At 40.7% G+C, this 14956-nt stretch overlaps 1 protein-coding gene across 1 annotated transcript; it reads left to right on the top strand.

Annotated features, from left to right (window-relative positions):
• Positions 1-1044: 1044 nt before the first annotated feature.
• Positions 1045-12940, top strand: NIM1K (NIM1 serine/threonine protein kinase). Its single transcript, XM_044681279.1, has 2 exons — positions 1045-1333; positions 12615-12940. Exons 1-2 carry the CDS (start codon positions 1045-1047, stop codon positions 12938-12940), a joined length of 615 nt encoding a protein of 204 aa, XP_044537214.1.
• The last annotated feature ends 2016 nt before the right edge of the window (positions 12941-14956 follow it).

Raw genomic sequence — 14956 nt, 5'->3', positions numbered from 1 at the left:
AAGTGAAGATAGTATACATTTTTTCCCCTAAACTTTAAGAAATGGGCTTGTACTTTACTAGAATGTAATGATTAAAAGTTGTTCTTATAAATAAGGTGTATGTGCATGTGCATAAGTTAATAGTTCTAGTAAAAATCTAAATGTATACATATATGGGAGTGTATATGTACATATCATCCCTCCTTCCTTACAGATGCGTATTAGATATAAAATATGATTCAATAATGATATCGACAAGCTAATGACCTCCTTCATTTCTGCCCTTAGGATGAGCAGGCATCCACCAACTTTTTGAGAAGGCACAAGGTTTAGAAGAAGACTCATATAACTAAAAGCGTGTTAAAATGACATTATAGAGCCTTAATCCTCCTCTGGTCTCTCATGCGACTCAAGCAAGATCTATCTGCAAGTTTCCTCTTTCCCTGGAGCCCAGATTACAAGGCACCAGAACTTATGGACAGCAACAATTAGGAATGGAGAGGGTCAAAGAGGTATGTAAGGAGCCGAGACTTTCTAAGCTAGAAGAAGACTTTAATATGCCTAAAGGAAAACTTTAATGGGGTTAGAAGATAAATCAAAGGAAAGAGCAAATTGGGGTCTTTGATCTGCAGCCTGATAGGAAGATGCTACAGTTGACTCAGTCGGACCTGATAGTGGCCAGAGTCTGAGCACAGCAGACCCTCCCTGGGCAGCTGGTTGTCGTCCCGGACCCCACGATCAATGAAAACCTATACATTATACCTACAGGAAAATGTTGGGATCTTCCCACGGAAAATGAGCAGCTTTCTATTTCACGACACATATTATACCATAATAGCTTCGGCCATCATCAGAGCAACATTAAGAAACTGAAGTTGCTTGTTTTAGTGGCCGTCCCCTGGGCTGAGCAGGCAGCTCTGGACCCAAAGTCAAGTCTTTTTCTGTGGAGAGCATCGTTAGAGCTTTTGTGCCACACTTGGCGTCACCTTGCTCAGCCCGTTGACCTCTTAAGTACCCCTAACACCCCTTGGACACCACGATGGAGACGTGACCCTCTCATGGACGATGACCACAGTTTATGTGAATGGAGCCCTGGGGAGCCCCCGCTATGCCAGATGGAATCGCCGGGAAAGCACTGAAGACTGTGGCTGGACGGAGCGCTACCAGGGCGATGCGGAAGGGTCGAATCACAGGCTGACGCCGTTTGAGAAACTCACTCAAGACATGTCCAAGGATGAGAAGGTGGTGAGAGAAATCACCCTTGGGAAGAGGATTGGTTTCTACCGGGTTCGAGGGGAAATTGGAAGTGGAAACTTCTCCCAGGTGAAGCTTGGAATTCACTCCCTAACCAAAGGTAGGGTTTGACTTCTCAGAATGAAATCCTGTGGCATTTAGGAAGTAAAACACATTCATTGTAACAGCCAATTTTGTCTTTTCTTGACATGATTACTTGGGGCTTGTATATTGCTGTCCCAAAGTAACTGATTTCTGAGGTACGTATCAATCAATGCCTCATATTGATATGTGTATTAGCAATGACACAGAAGAGCCTTGGACCATTAGATAATCCAGAAATGATATGTATTTGAAAATCCACTGTGGACCATATGCTTGTTTCCCCCCCTACTGTAGATTAAGCTTATAGATCAGTGGTTCCCAAACTTTTTTGGCCTACCGCTCCCTTTCCAGAAAAAATATTACTTAGCCCCCTGGAAATTACTTTTTTTAAAATTTTAATAGCAATTAATAGGAAAGATAAATGCACCTGTGGCCATCACCACCTTCCTGGATCGCTGCAGCACCCACCAGGGGGCGGTGGCGCCCACTTTGGGAATCACTGTTATAGCTTAATGCCGTGGCACGGTATTAATGCCAAAGGCATGGCACAAAGTACTATAGCCACTCAGAAGAGGGAAGAGTCACTGGCAGTAAAACTTTCACACCCGGGGCAGCTAGCTGTTTCAGTACATAAAGAGCCAGGCCTGAAAATGGGAGGTCCTGGCTTCAAATCTGACTTCAGATACTTCCCAGCTGTGTGACCCTGGGCAAGTCACCTTGCCTAATCCTTACTGCTCTTCTGCCTTGGAATCAATACTTAGTATCGATTCTAAGAAGAAGGTTAAGCAGGTTGTTTTTTTTTTTTATAAATAAAAAAAATCCTTTCATGACAAATGTAATTTGAATGGTGTCTTAGTTGGATGGGTAAAATCTGGAAAGGTAGAGATAGATGGAAGAAGAATGCTTTAAGTGGAGGGAAGAATATGGGCAAAGTACAACAAGCAGGAAAAGTGTGGGAGCATCAGTAGTTCAATTGTTCTGGAATTCAGAGTGAATGAAAGCAAGTACTGTGTAATGGGATAGAACCATGTTTTGGTTCCACATTTTATAAAATTTTGAATTATTCCCCCAGAAACATTTATTAAGTACCTATTATATTCCAGGACTGAGTTAGGTGCTAGGGATATAAAACAAAAATAACTCCCTATTCTTAAGGAGTTTTTAAAGACCTTCCATTGTAACAAGGAAACAACGTGCCCATATAGAGTATCATATTAATTTATGAGGCAATGGAAAGGGCTCACTTGTAGCTAGAAGGGTCAGGAGAGACCTCATATAGAAGGAGATAGTCAAGCTTAGTTGTTGTTTTTTTTAAACTCTTACTTTCTGTCTTAGAATCTAATAATACTAAGTATCAGTTCTAGGGCAGAAGATCAGTAGGGCTAAGCAGTGGGAGTTAAGTGACTTGGCCAGGGTCACAAAACTAGGAAGTATCTGAGGCCAGATTTGAACCCAGGATCTCCCATGTCTATGTCTGGCTCTCTATCCACTGAGTCACTTAGCTATCCCTTTGAGCATAGTCTTTAAGGAAACCAGAGATTCTAAGAGATGAAAGGGGAGACTAGAGATAGAAAGACCAATTAGGATATAAATACAAGGGGAAAAACATTGAAATTAAAAATTATATATACATTATCAGAGAGCCTAAATACTCTCTCCTGATGACTACCTTACTTGCCATTTTTTCCATAGTTGACTACACTGTTTCTCATACATCTCAACTTACTGATAAAGGTGGGAGAGTGCGGATGCCCTTTGCTCCTCATTGTTAGTTCCAGATGGCCCCTCTACCATCTTCCCTAAGGAAACTATCCTCTTTTGTGGATCATGATATCCAGATGTATTATCCAGTTCAATTCCTGGTAGCTGTTATCATCTTATCTCCCTGGCACTTGACTCAGATGTGATGCCACTATTTTCCTAGTTATCCAAACTTCAGACTTCAGTGTCATCTCTAACTCCTCACTCACATATACTCTACAGATCCAATCCATAGATAGATAGATAGATAGATAGATAGATAGATAGATAGATAGATANGATCCAATCCATAGATAGATAGATAGATAGATAGATAGATAGATAGATAGATAGATAGAGATAGAGAGATAGAGATAGAGATAGATAGAAAGATAGATACAGAGAGAGAGAGATGGATAGATTATCTAGTCTGAACCAAGGTGAAATCAACTGATTTCCCTGCTTCATTTCTCTCTTCTCTAAACCATTCGCCATTCAGTTGCCATGGTGATTTTTCTAAAGCATTGATCTGAACATGTCACCCTCCCCCTATGAGCTCCAATGACTCCCCATTACCTCCAGGATCAAATACAAAGTCTTCTGTATATATATCTCCCCTCTTCTCTAGTCACACAGCTACATCCTAATTCAAGCCCTTTTCAATTCTTACCAGAACCTGGAACAGCTAGGTGGCACAGTGGATAGAGTGCTGGATCTGGAGTCAGGGAGGGAGACTTTTCTTCTTGGGTTTAAATCTGTCCTCAGACACTTATTAATTGTATGACCCTGGACAAGAAACTTAGCCCTGTTTCCCTCAGTTTCATCATCTATAAAGTGAACTGGAGGAGAAATTGCAAACCACTCCAGTGTCTTTGCCAAGAAAACCCCAAATGGAGTCATAAATTGTCAGATATGACTGAACAACAACAACCCTGAATCTCTTTCTAGACAGGACTATTGACTTTTTTTTAACCCTTTCCTTCCATCTTTGAATCAACCCAATATATTGGTTCTAAGGTAGAATAGCAATAAGGGTTAGGCAATGAAGGTTAAGTGACTTGTTCCAGGGCCACACAGCTAGGAAGTGTATGAGGTCAGATTTGAACCCAGAGCTCCTATCTAGGCCTGACACTCTATCCACCGAACTATCTACCTGCCCCAAGGACTGTGGACTTTCAACTGATTTCTCTGCTTCATTTCTCTCTTCTCTAATCCATTCTCCATTCAATTGCCAAGGTGATTTTTCTAAAGCATAGGTCTGAACATGTCACCCTCCCCTGATGAGCTCCAATGACTCCCCATTACTTCCAGGATCAAATACAGTCTTCTGTTTGGCAATTTAAAACTCTTTATAACTTGCCCCCTTCCAATCTTTCCAGTGTTCTTAAACCTTATTCTTGTCTACACTCTATAATCTAGCTAAACCAGCCTACTTTCATTTCTTTGTACATGATTGGCCATCTCTCATTTGTGAGGGACTTAGTGCTGGAAGGGACTTTAAATATCTTCTAATTCAATGTCCTTCATCTTACTGCTAAGAAATAGAGGCCAAGAAAAGGTAACTGATTTCCTTAGGGTCGCAAAGATAGTAAGTAGAAGAGATGGCATTTGAACTCAGATCCCTTGACTCCTAAGTCACTATTTTCCCCACTGCTCCATGCTGTCTCCAGATGTCACCTTTATGTCAGAAATTCTCATGACATAAAAGGCTTGAGTATACTTTGGGAGATAGTTTTTTCATTTATTTTGGCTCATAATTCCTTCCCAAGAAACTTGGGAAATTCTATACATGATTCCCTCTTCCACCCCACTCCTCAATTATAGAGCTTAACTTCTCATTGGCAAGTATGCAGCTGACATTATTACAGAAGAATATTGTATTAAAAGTAGAAAAAAAGCTTTGAGCAACCATCAGCTCCCCAAATATATGTAAAATCACCTATCTCTCACAGTCCCAACTCTGAATGTCCCTTTGGCCTTGACCCCTAAAATAGGGTGCTCAGAACTGAAAACAGCACCCCAGATATGGTCTGAGCAGGGCAGAATACAGCTGGACTAAAAAATCAACTTCTTTCTGTATGCTTTATCACTTTATCTCTTTGAAAACAATCCAAGACCACATTAAATTTTTTGGCTGCCTTGCCACATTGTTGACTCATTTTTTTTTCATGCAAGCCATTATCTCACCATATTTGCCTCATCTTGCATTTTTGAAGTTGATTTTTCTGAGTCCAAGAGTAGGATTTTGTATTTATTATTAGTTTAATTTTATGAGATTTGGCCTATCATTTTTTCCCATCAGGCTTTCTTTGGATGTTGATTTTGTCTTCAAGGTATAAAACATAGAGATGGTGTCGGCTATTCCTCTAAGCTTTCCATCATCTGTAGATGTGACAAATAAGACATCGATAATTTCATCCAAGTCTTTAATTAAAAACATTTAATACTATAAAGGCAAGGACAGATTCCTGAGGTATCCCACTTCCAACCTGACCTACGGTAGCCTGACTATACTTTGGTCTAGTCTTTTGAAAGGTACCATATCCCTCTAATCGGATTGTCATCTATCCCACATCTCTGTAATGTGTTCATGGTGATAACATGAGGGATATTGTCAAATGCTTTGCTAAGAGTGAGGTAAATGATTTTAACAGCCTGCCTGTGATCTCTCAATGCTGAGTTGTTTCAGTATCCTGGCCCTGTTTGGGGTTTTCCCAGCAAAGACACTGGAGGGGTTTGCCATTTCCTTCTCCAGCTCATCAGATCAGGAAATTAAGGCCAACAGGATTAAGTGACTTGCCCATGGTCACTCAGCTAATAAATGTCTGAGGAAGGTGAGTCTTCCTGACTCCAGGGCTAGCACTGTCTCCACTGTGCCATCTAGCTGTCCTTTCCTCTGATCTATTAGTAAAAAGTAAATGAGGTCAGCTTTCTGTGATGGCTCCTTGAAGAATCCATGATGGCCCTCTGTGATCAGTGCTCCTCCTTTCAAGTGCTAACAAACTCTGTGGTATGTCCAAGAATTAGGGTCAAATTTGCTAGCCCAGAGTTAACAACTTGTAGTTTTCACCCATTACAAATGGGAGGAAATGGCATTGTTTTTGATGGGTAGCCAATGAGGCGAATGTTGTTTGTGATAACTTTACCTGTTAACTTATGACGAATGCAAACACAGAAACACCCTTATACAGTATTTGCCTTGATTTTTGCTCCTAGTGCCACCATCTAAACACTTGGGGTTTATTCCTGGATCTATAGCAGTGTATGGCAGCTAGATAGTATGGTGAATGGGGTGTTGAGTTTGGAGTCAAGAAGACTTGAATTCAAATCTAGGCTCAGACTCTATGGTTCCGGGCAAATCATTTGACCTCTATTGACTGAAATTTTCTCTCCTGTAAATAGGAATATTAATAGTACCTATTTCCCAAGGTTGTTGTAAGGCCCAAATGAAATAATATTTAGCAAGTGTTTTGCAAACCATATAACACTATATTAAATGCTAGCTAGTATTATTGACAGTTTCAGCTAGGCAACCCCAAGTTTTGACAACAAAGACAAAAGAGAACATGAACTGTCTCCCAAGGATACTCTGCTTTTTGGAAAGGCTCATGTGGCATTAAAAGGATGACAATAGATAAAGGGAAGGGAAAGAAGGAGTGGAGGGATACTTCTCTTCTTTCAGGGGGAAAGATAATGGTAGCTAAGGGTTTGGGAAATGGGATGTGGGAGGTAGGAGTGATGAAGATATAAAAGGGAGTTAACTGGGTATTTTAATGTAACAAACAAACAAATGAATCCATTTCTAAAAGGGTACATATTTCCTTGGCTCTAAGTGGAAACATCTGACAGCTTTTCTGAGCCTCTTTGAAGAGAGGCTTCTGAATATTTTATGGTCTTTCTATTATCTGCAAATACATATAAAAGAGACCATTAGAGATGCAAGTTCCTGCTAGGTTAGTGCTCTCTCTAAGCTTCTTCCTTTAATGTCTCTGGTCCTTCTTCCTGATGCTCCCCTCCTATGACCTTTATCTTCTTTTTTTTAAACCCTTACCTTCCAATTTAGAATCAATATTATGTATTGGTTCCAAGGCAGAAGAGTGGTAAGGGATAGGCAATGGGGGTCAAGTGACTTGTCCAGGGTCATACAGTTAGGAAGTGTCTGAGGTTTCAAATCTGAACCCAGAACCACCCATCTCTAGGCCTGGTTCTCAATCCACTGAGCCACCCAGCTGCCCTCTGCTCTTTATCTTCTGCAATTCAATTCAACAGAGTTTATTCCATAACTATTATGTTCAAGGTACACTTTCTCCTCAGGCATCGCCATGTAGGGATGACAGCCTAACCTGAAAGACTTGTAATATTAGGAAGACGATATCAGAGAAGGGAGAGCCAATTTACATTTTACATTTTACACAGAAAACAGGAAGTTCTATTTGTTCCTAAGGGCCATAGGGGCCCACTAAAGCTTCTAGAGAAGGGGAGAAGTGTGGTCATATCCGTGCTTTAGAAATATCACTTTGGTAGCTATGTGGAAGATGGATTGGAATGGGGAGAGAAGAAACAGAGATAAATTAGGATGCTGTTGAAAGGGTCTAGGCAAGAGATGCTGAGGACCTAAATGAATAAGGTGATGGCTGTGTGAGAGTAGAGGGAAGGAGTAGGACATCAGAGATATTATAGAGAGAGGAACAAGAAGGTTAGGTAACTTCATTGGATAGGTAGGGTGAGGGACAGTGAGGTTGGTTGGTTGTTTTTTAGCCTTTTCTGTCTTAGGTATAACTCTAAGAAGTAAGAGCTAAGCAAGTGGGGTCAAGTGATTTGACCACAATCATACAGCTAGGAAGTGTCTGAGGCCATATCTGAACCCAGCTTCTCCTGACTCCAGGCCTGGCATTTTATCCACTGTGCCACCTAGCTGCCTCTAACAATAGGGGTTTTTAAAAAAAATTTTTTTAAACCCTTACCTTCCATCTTGGAGTCAATACTGTGTATTGACTCCAACATAGAAATGTGGTAAGGGCTAGGCAATGGGGGTTAAGTGACTTGCCCAGATTTGAACCTAGGATCTCTCATCTCTAAGCCTTGCTCTCAATCCACTGAGCTATCCAGCTGGCCCAGACAATACAGTTTTGAAACAAGGTGAATGGAAAAACAACGATGTCTTTGACAAAAATAGGGATGTTCAGAAGAGGGATGAGTTTTTTGGAGGGGGGAAATGAGTTCTGCTTTGGACATGTTGAGTGCAGATGTCTATAAGACATCCACTGTGAAAGATCTAATAAACAATTGGAGATGTGTGACTGGAGCTCAGTGAAGTGATATATAGACAGTATGGTTGAAATTGTACAGATGGTAGCACTGAATATTGAACTGCTCTGAAATGGAAACTTTTTGAGCCCTAAGCCTTTCTGAAAGCTAAGCTCTAAGGGGCCAGGGAGTAGGATAAAGCAGTGAAAACTCGATGAACAGGACAGTTTCGATGGCAGTATAGGGGGAAGATTCCAGCACCAACAAGATGGACAGCAGCTCTTTTTGAGGCTCCCACATCAGTATATGACTTTGGGGAGAAGGTCCTTGTCAGATTTTTTAAATCTGATATTGTGAGAAGAGTCCATTTAAGGCAGGGGAAGACTCAGGACAAAGTATCAGGGCATCCAAGCTGAGGTAGAATGGGGCAGGTTGATAAAGAAATGACTTTTCATCATGTGTGTAGGTCATTCTAAAATTGATTGTTAATTAATGAAAGACTTCCCATAATCCCACAGATGAATAGCAATGTCTAACTCGGCCTCAGAAATCATTAGCCTTTCCTTAATTGTCCATGTAGGTGACCATTGTTCCATGGATTTCCCGTTGCCATCGAAAAAGCCAGCACTCATTTTCCCCTCCCTCTCTTCCTCCTTTCTTCCTCCTTTTCCTACTGAGTTCCTTCATGGCAGCTGCTTTTTGGCTACAGCTGACATCAGGCCATGTGCCAGACCCTAGAGGGACTCCAGAAGTTCCGGGCAGCCCATTGCCTGGGGAATGGCTAAACAAATTGTGGTGCATATTGTATTGGAATATTGCTTTCCCATTAGAAATTATGAACATGAAGGATACAGAGAGGTTTTGGAAGACTCCTAGGAACTGAAGCAGAGTGAAGTAGACAGAATCAAAGCAATAATACCCACGACTACAACAATATAAATATAAATAAAAAAGAAACTGAAAGCAATGCCACCATAATGACTGAGTTTATTCCCAAGGACAAGGTGAGAAATGCATTTCTCTCCCTTGCTATGCTGTCAGACTTGGTTGCAGCGTTACCTAGTTCTGCTTTTTCTTTCCTTTTTTCCCTCCTTTATTACAAGGATAGTTTTCTGGATTTGAGGATGGGGAGGATATGTTCAAAAATGTACTTAATACTAAAAAAAAAAAAAGACATCGATATAGATATTTGTGGTAAAGTTTTGGCCTGTTCTTGTAGGGGATCTATTCTAGAGCCAGGCCAGACCCAGAATTTCAGAGGAATGGGAGACAGAGATCAGTTTCAGGGCCAGCTCAAAGCCACTTCAGGGACCATCCAGGGTTTGTGACTGACTCACCTCATGTGACATGTCCCTCCAGACTTAAAGCAAGTTCCCAAGGTTAACTTTGGTTTTTAAATTTTCTCCCAGGAGTAACCAAATAGCCAGGGTGGTCCTGAATCCATGTTGGTACCTGGTGTGCACTCTGGGAGCCTTGCTCATCATGGAAACCAGGAAAAAAATCCAAAAAAAAAAAAAAAAAGGTTGTTTCATAAAAACAAGTTTGGTCAGTAGGCAGTCAGCTGGGTTGGTGGTTGAAGCTGGCTAGGTTCCCAGGGTCAGTCTCCACATGAGTCAGTCAACTTTGCTCTAGCTCATGACTGTGGGGAGTGAGGGGCTTTGGGAGAACTGAACCAAGAATTATGGAAAGATTCAAAAATCCATCTCCAGGAGCTGATGCCCTCCTACCTGTGTGGAGCAGAGTGGGGAAGAGGGGAGAGATGGAGAGACACAAAAAAGAGGCAGAATCAGAGATAGAGAAAGATACACAGCAAGATACATAGAAAGACAGATACACACAGAGAAAGAATGTATAAAGTTTGTTTCAGCCTTCTTATTAAACAAGAAGGGAATTCGAGATTTAGATGAATAACTGCTTTCCAGACCACCTAGTGGCAACTTAGAACATTGTGATTTCCTTATCTTTTTTTTTCTTTTCAAAAGATACACAACAAAGCCTTCATGCTTTCTCTACTAACTAGAAAGTCCTCTGATGTCCTACCTCCTGGGGTTCAAAGTAGAATTATGCTAGAGGTCATCTTCCCTACCCCATCCCCTCCCTTCCTGCTCCCAGTGTAACTATTCTCCTTTCTAGCCTCAGGTAGATTAAAGATTTTTAAATTATCTAGGGATGATTTTATTTTCCTTTCTCTTGTGTAAAGCCAGAAACTTCTCTAATTTAAGTAAAAGAAGACACCTTTCCAAGAACCGTAGTTTTTAGGAATCAAAGAGAAAAGAATGCTAAAATTCCTTGAATATTTTAGTTAACTCTTAATTTATTCAAGATATGATTATCAGCATATCCAAGCCTTTGGCTTCTCTCCTTGTACCTTTTGTACCCTGGTACTATTTCATTAGTTACTGGTGTCTGCATTAGCTGAATGACCCTCAAGTGTTTAATTATTGTTTCATTATTTGCTGAAGTAGAGACCTAGGGCACATAAGTAGATAGAGTGCTGGGCCTAGGCCAGAGTCAGGAAGATCTGAAATCAAATCCTGCCTTAGATACCAGCTGTATGACTCTGAGTAAGTCACTTAACCCTGTTTACCTCAGTTTCTTCATCTGTAAAATGAGCTGGAGAAGGAAATGGCAAACCACACCATTATCTCTGTCAAGAAAACCCCAAAAGGAGCCACAAAGGGTTAGACTGGACTGAAAACGATTGAACCAAAATAAAGTACAGACAGCTAGGAGACACAGATAGAGCAGCAGGCCTGGAGTCAGGAAACTCTGAATTCAAATTCAGTGATCCTGGACAATTTTGAACCGCTGTCTGCCTCAGTTTCCTTGGCTGTAAAAAGGAACTATAATAGCACCTCCCTCACAGTGAATCTCAACTAAGATAATATCTGTACTATACTTGGAACAAACTTGTGTTTTGTTGTTTGTCCTTTATTTTCAAAGAGGACCCAGTTACTTCATGATGTTGAAGGTCAGGGTACAATGTGTTCAACTATGGCTGCTCAGCCCAATTCGAGTTCAGAAAGCTTTACCACAGCTCAGGCAGGAGCCAGCCATTAGAACATTTGAGATAGAGATGTCTCTGGATTTTTGAAGCTCATGCTTCCTTTGTGCTACTTTGATTCCCCTTTGCTCATGGAGTCATCACTTGCTTTGATACAGGCATGTCATGCTGGGCATTCCTGTGCCAGCTTCTTCTATGACTCAAAATTGATACTTAAGTTCTTCAGAGAGACCTTAAAGGGTCCTTGTACTGCTTCTTCTAACTACTGTGTGAGCACTAGCCTTGTTAAAGATCTCTGTAAAAGTTTTTTAGGTAAACACTGGTTTGGCATTTGGGTGACTGGCTAGCCCCTCAGAGTTGGCACAACTCTATTTAATAATTGCTTATTCCCTTCCTTAGAGGTCTTTAGGAGCTACCTTAATGAAATAGATTAGATGTATGAATAATTAGCAGCATCCCTGTATGTAAAGAATCAGAATGCCAAAGTCTTTAAAATGTTGTCTCCTAAGTAGTCTAAATGTGCCTTCATGATATTGTTAGCACACTTTTTAATGTTTTAAATCATTATCACAATATATTATGCATTTTAAAATCTTTTAAAAACAGAAAACATCTGAAGCTTTTCGTATAGCCCTATCACATAAAATTAATTCACTGTTTATTATTATAGTCATTATTATTTAAAAACATCTAACTACAATAATGAAAAATACAGAACAATTTGTGATTTGGAGAATATCCAATAATTCTGATTTCTCATTCTTGAATCTTAAAGGTCAATATCTGTCAGGAAACGGGAAACAACAAACCAACCTTCACATTCCAACAGAGGAATGGAGTAGATGTTGTCAATAACCTTTGACCTTCCAACTCATTTTTTGGAGAGTAAAAGCACAAATATTATCTAGTACAAGTAAGCCTATACCTTAGTGTCAAAAACTTTGAAAGGATCAATATGGAGCCCCTGAGCTCAGAGAATAGGAATTAAGGAGAGAGTAAAGAAGACAAAGGACATAGATATTGAGAAAAGCTGGATTTATACTCCCAGGCATTGCTTTTCAAGTTGGCTATCTCGGACTCTTCCCTGTCCTTTACAAGTAGGCAAGACTCCTCTATTTCTAGAGAGTTATAGATTCTATGCTCTATGAATGCCTAGGGTTCCCTTACTTTTCTGACACGAAGAGTCAGACATGGCTAAAATGACACAATAAAAACCCTTCTGAAGCAGAAGTTTACCCAGCTACAGCAAAGCTGGCCAGGAATCACTGTGGCTCTCATTAACCCATCGTCCCTTTTTCATTTTCAGAAAAGGTGGCTATTAAGATCCTGGACAAGACCAAGTTAGACCAGAAAACCCAAAGGCTACTGTCGCGTGAGATCTCCACCATGGAGAAACTGCATCACCCCAACATCATCCGTCTTTATGAAGTTGTTGAGACCCTGTCTAAGCTCCACCTGGTGATGGAGTATGCTGGAGGGGGAGAGCTCTTCGTGAAGATCAGCACCGAGGGGAAGCTCTCAGAAACCGAAAGCAAGCTCATTTTCTCCCAGATTGTGTCCGCTGTGAAGCACATGGTGAGCTGGGAGATATTCCTGAGTGTCCACAATACCAGTCTGGCTAGAGTTGCTTGACCAATGCGTAGCCAATTCTCAACTGGTCTGTAGTTCCCAAGTCTATAGCTGGAAGGAATCCATGGAATCCAATCAACTAGGGAAGTTACAGAGCAACACAAGGTCACATAGGATATAAATATCAGAGGCTGGAACTGAACCTGGGTCCTCTGATCCCCAAACCAGTGCTCTTTCCATTGGATTATGTTACTTATGTTATAATGATGGAGAATGTGCTGATTATAAAACTAATCTTCACATTCCAGTCCTTGCTCATCCCTCTTTATTCCTAGGAAAGTGCTACTGGGGGAAATGCCCCTTTCCGTAACTCTCTCGTTTTTAGGATTTAGGATTGTGCGTCCATGGTTTCAACGGGAGTGATAAAGGCTAGGGGATGGTTGGAGAAGGGTCTCTTGTTGAACATTTGAAGTTGTGCTCCCTACTCTTGTCTCTATACCTCTCTCTAAAGAGGAGAGACACACCTAGAGGGTGAGAAAAGAAAAAGAACATTGAACTATTTTCCAGCAGTCCTTGAGGATAAGGCAGGTAATGGCTTTAGGTCAGATTTGGTGCCACTAATAAAAGCAACCAATCCTTCAAGTAACTTTGTGGGTTCTCGAAGGCAGAGAGGTCAAACACATTGCCCAGTTCTCCTCTGCATCACTGCTCAGTGCAGCTCAACCAGATTAAAATGTAATTAGGAAATATCTAATGAAATAAGTAAAAATAGAATGTTGTTGTTTGGTCATGTTTGTCTCTTCATGACCCCAATTTGGGATTTTCTTGGCGGAGATACTAGAGTGGTTTGCTATTTCCTTCTCCAGTTCACTTTACAGATGAGGAAACTGAGGCAAATGGTTAAGAGACTTGCCCAGGGGGTCACAGAGCTAGTAAGTGTCTGAGACCAGATTTGAAATCATGAAGTTGAAAATCTTCCTCACTGTTAAGGCCTGACCCTCTATCTACTGAGTCACCCAGCTGTCCACAAAATAGAACATAGATAATGTTAATTAATATGTAGCTTTCTAAGTCAATATGCAGCTATCAGGGACGTTTCTGTACAGTGTAGTAGCCCCTGTTTCTGTGTGAGTCTGACACCAGTGATCTAAGGTATGGATATGAAGTCGGTGTCTGAGGATTTAGAGCTGGAAAGGACCTTGGAGACGCTTTAATCCAGAGGTTCTTTACCTTTTTTGTGTGTCCACATTTGCTAGAGAAGTTTGAGAAGCTTATGGATCGCTTCTCAGAATAATGCTCTTTAAAAATTAATTAATTAATTTAGAATGTATTTCCATGGTTCATGATTCATGTTCTTTCCTTCCCCTTTTCCCTCCCCCCTCGTAGCCAATGAGCAATTCCACTGGGCTTTACATGTATTGTTGTTCAAAATCTATTTCCACATTATTAATATTTGCACTAGAGTGATCACTTAAAGTCAACATCCCCAATCAAATCCCCATCGAACCACAATCATGTTTTTCTTTTATGTTCCGGAATGTTTTTAAATGTATAAAACAAAATATAAAAGATTTCCAAGGAAATCAATTGTTTAAATACAATTGCCAATTTTTTTCTTAAGTTAACAGACCTTGGATTAATAACCCAACATCCTCGATGAAGCCGTCCAGCAGCTTCACGAAGATTCCTAGTGGGTTGGACACTTAGAAAGGGGAACCAAGGACTGAGTGAAAATGGGTTACGGGTTAAGGATTAATGGAAAGAGAACATAAGGCGAGAATAAAGACACAGACACAGAAAGTTTTGGCATAAGGTAGACAGACAGCGAGTAAGCTCTGATGGTCAAGAGCTTCATGATTAGGAGCTCTGATGGTTGAGAGCTCTCTTGCCAACTGATGTCTTGTCACTTTTATTGGAGTTACAACAGTATGGGGGGAAGGGGAGAGGCTGGTGGCCTGATACATTAACATTATGAGGTAATCATCATAAAATGCAAACTGCCAAAACCTAAAACAATAAGTAGAGCTAAGATCAGGATCCAGGGTGGATATGGCCTAAGGCATCTACTGATGTTTGATA

This window comes from Gracilinanus agilis, chromosome 1 (assembly GCF_016433145.1).
Source record: "Gracilinanus agilis isolate LMUSP501 chromosome 1, AgileGrace, whole genome shotgun sequence".
Classification (NCBI taxonomy): domain Eukaryota; kingdom Metazoa; phylum Chordata; class Mammalia; order Didelphimorphia; family Didelphidae; genus Gracilinanus; species Gracilinanus agilis.
The sequence above is the reverse complement of the archived record's forward strand: the minus strand, read 5'-3'. Positions and strand labels throughout refer to the sequence as shown.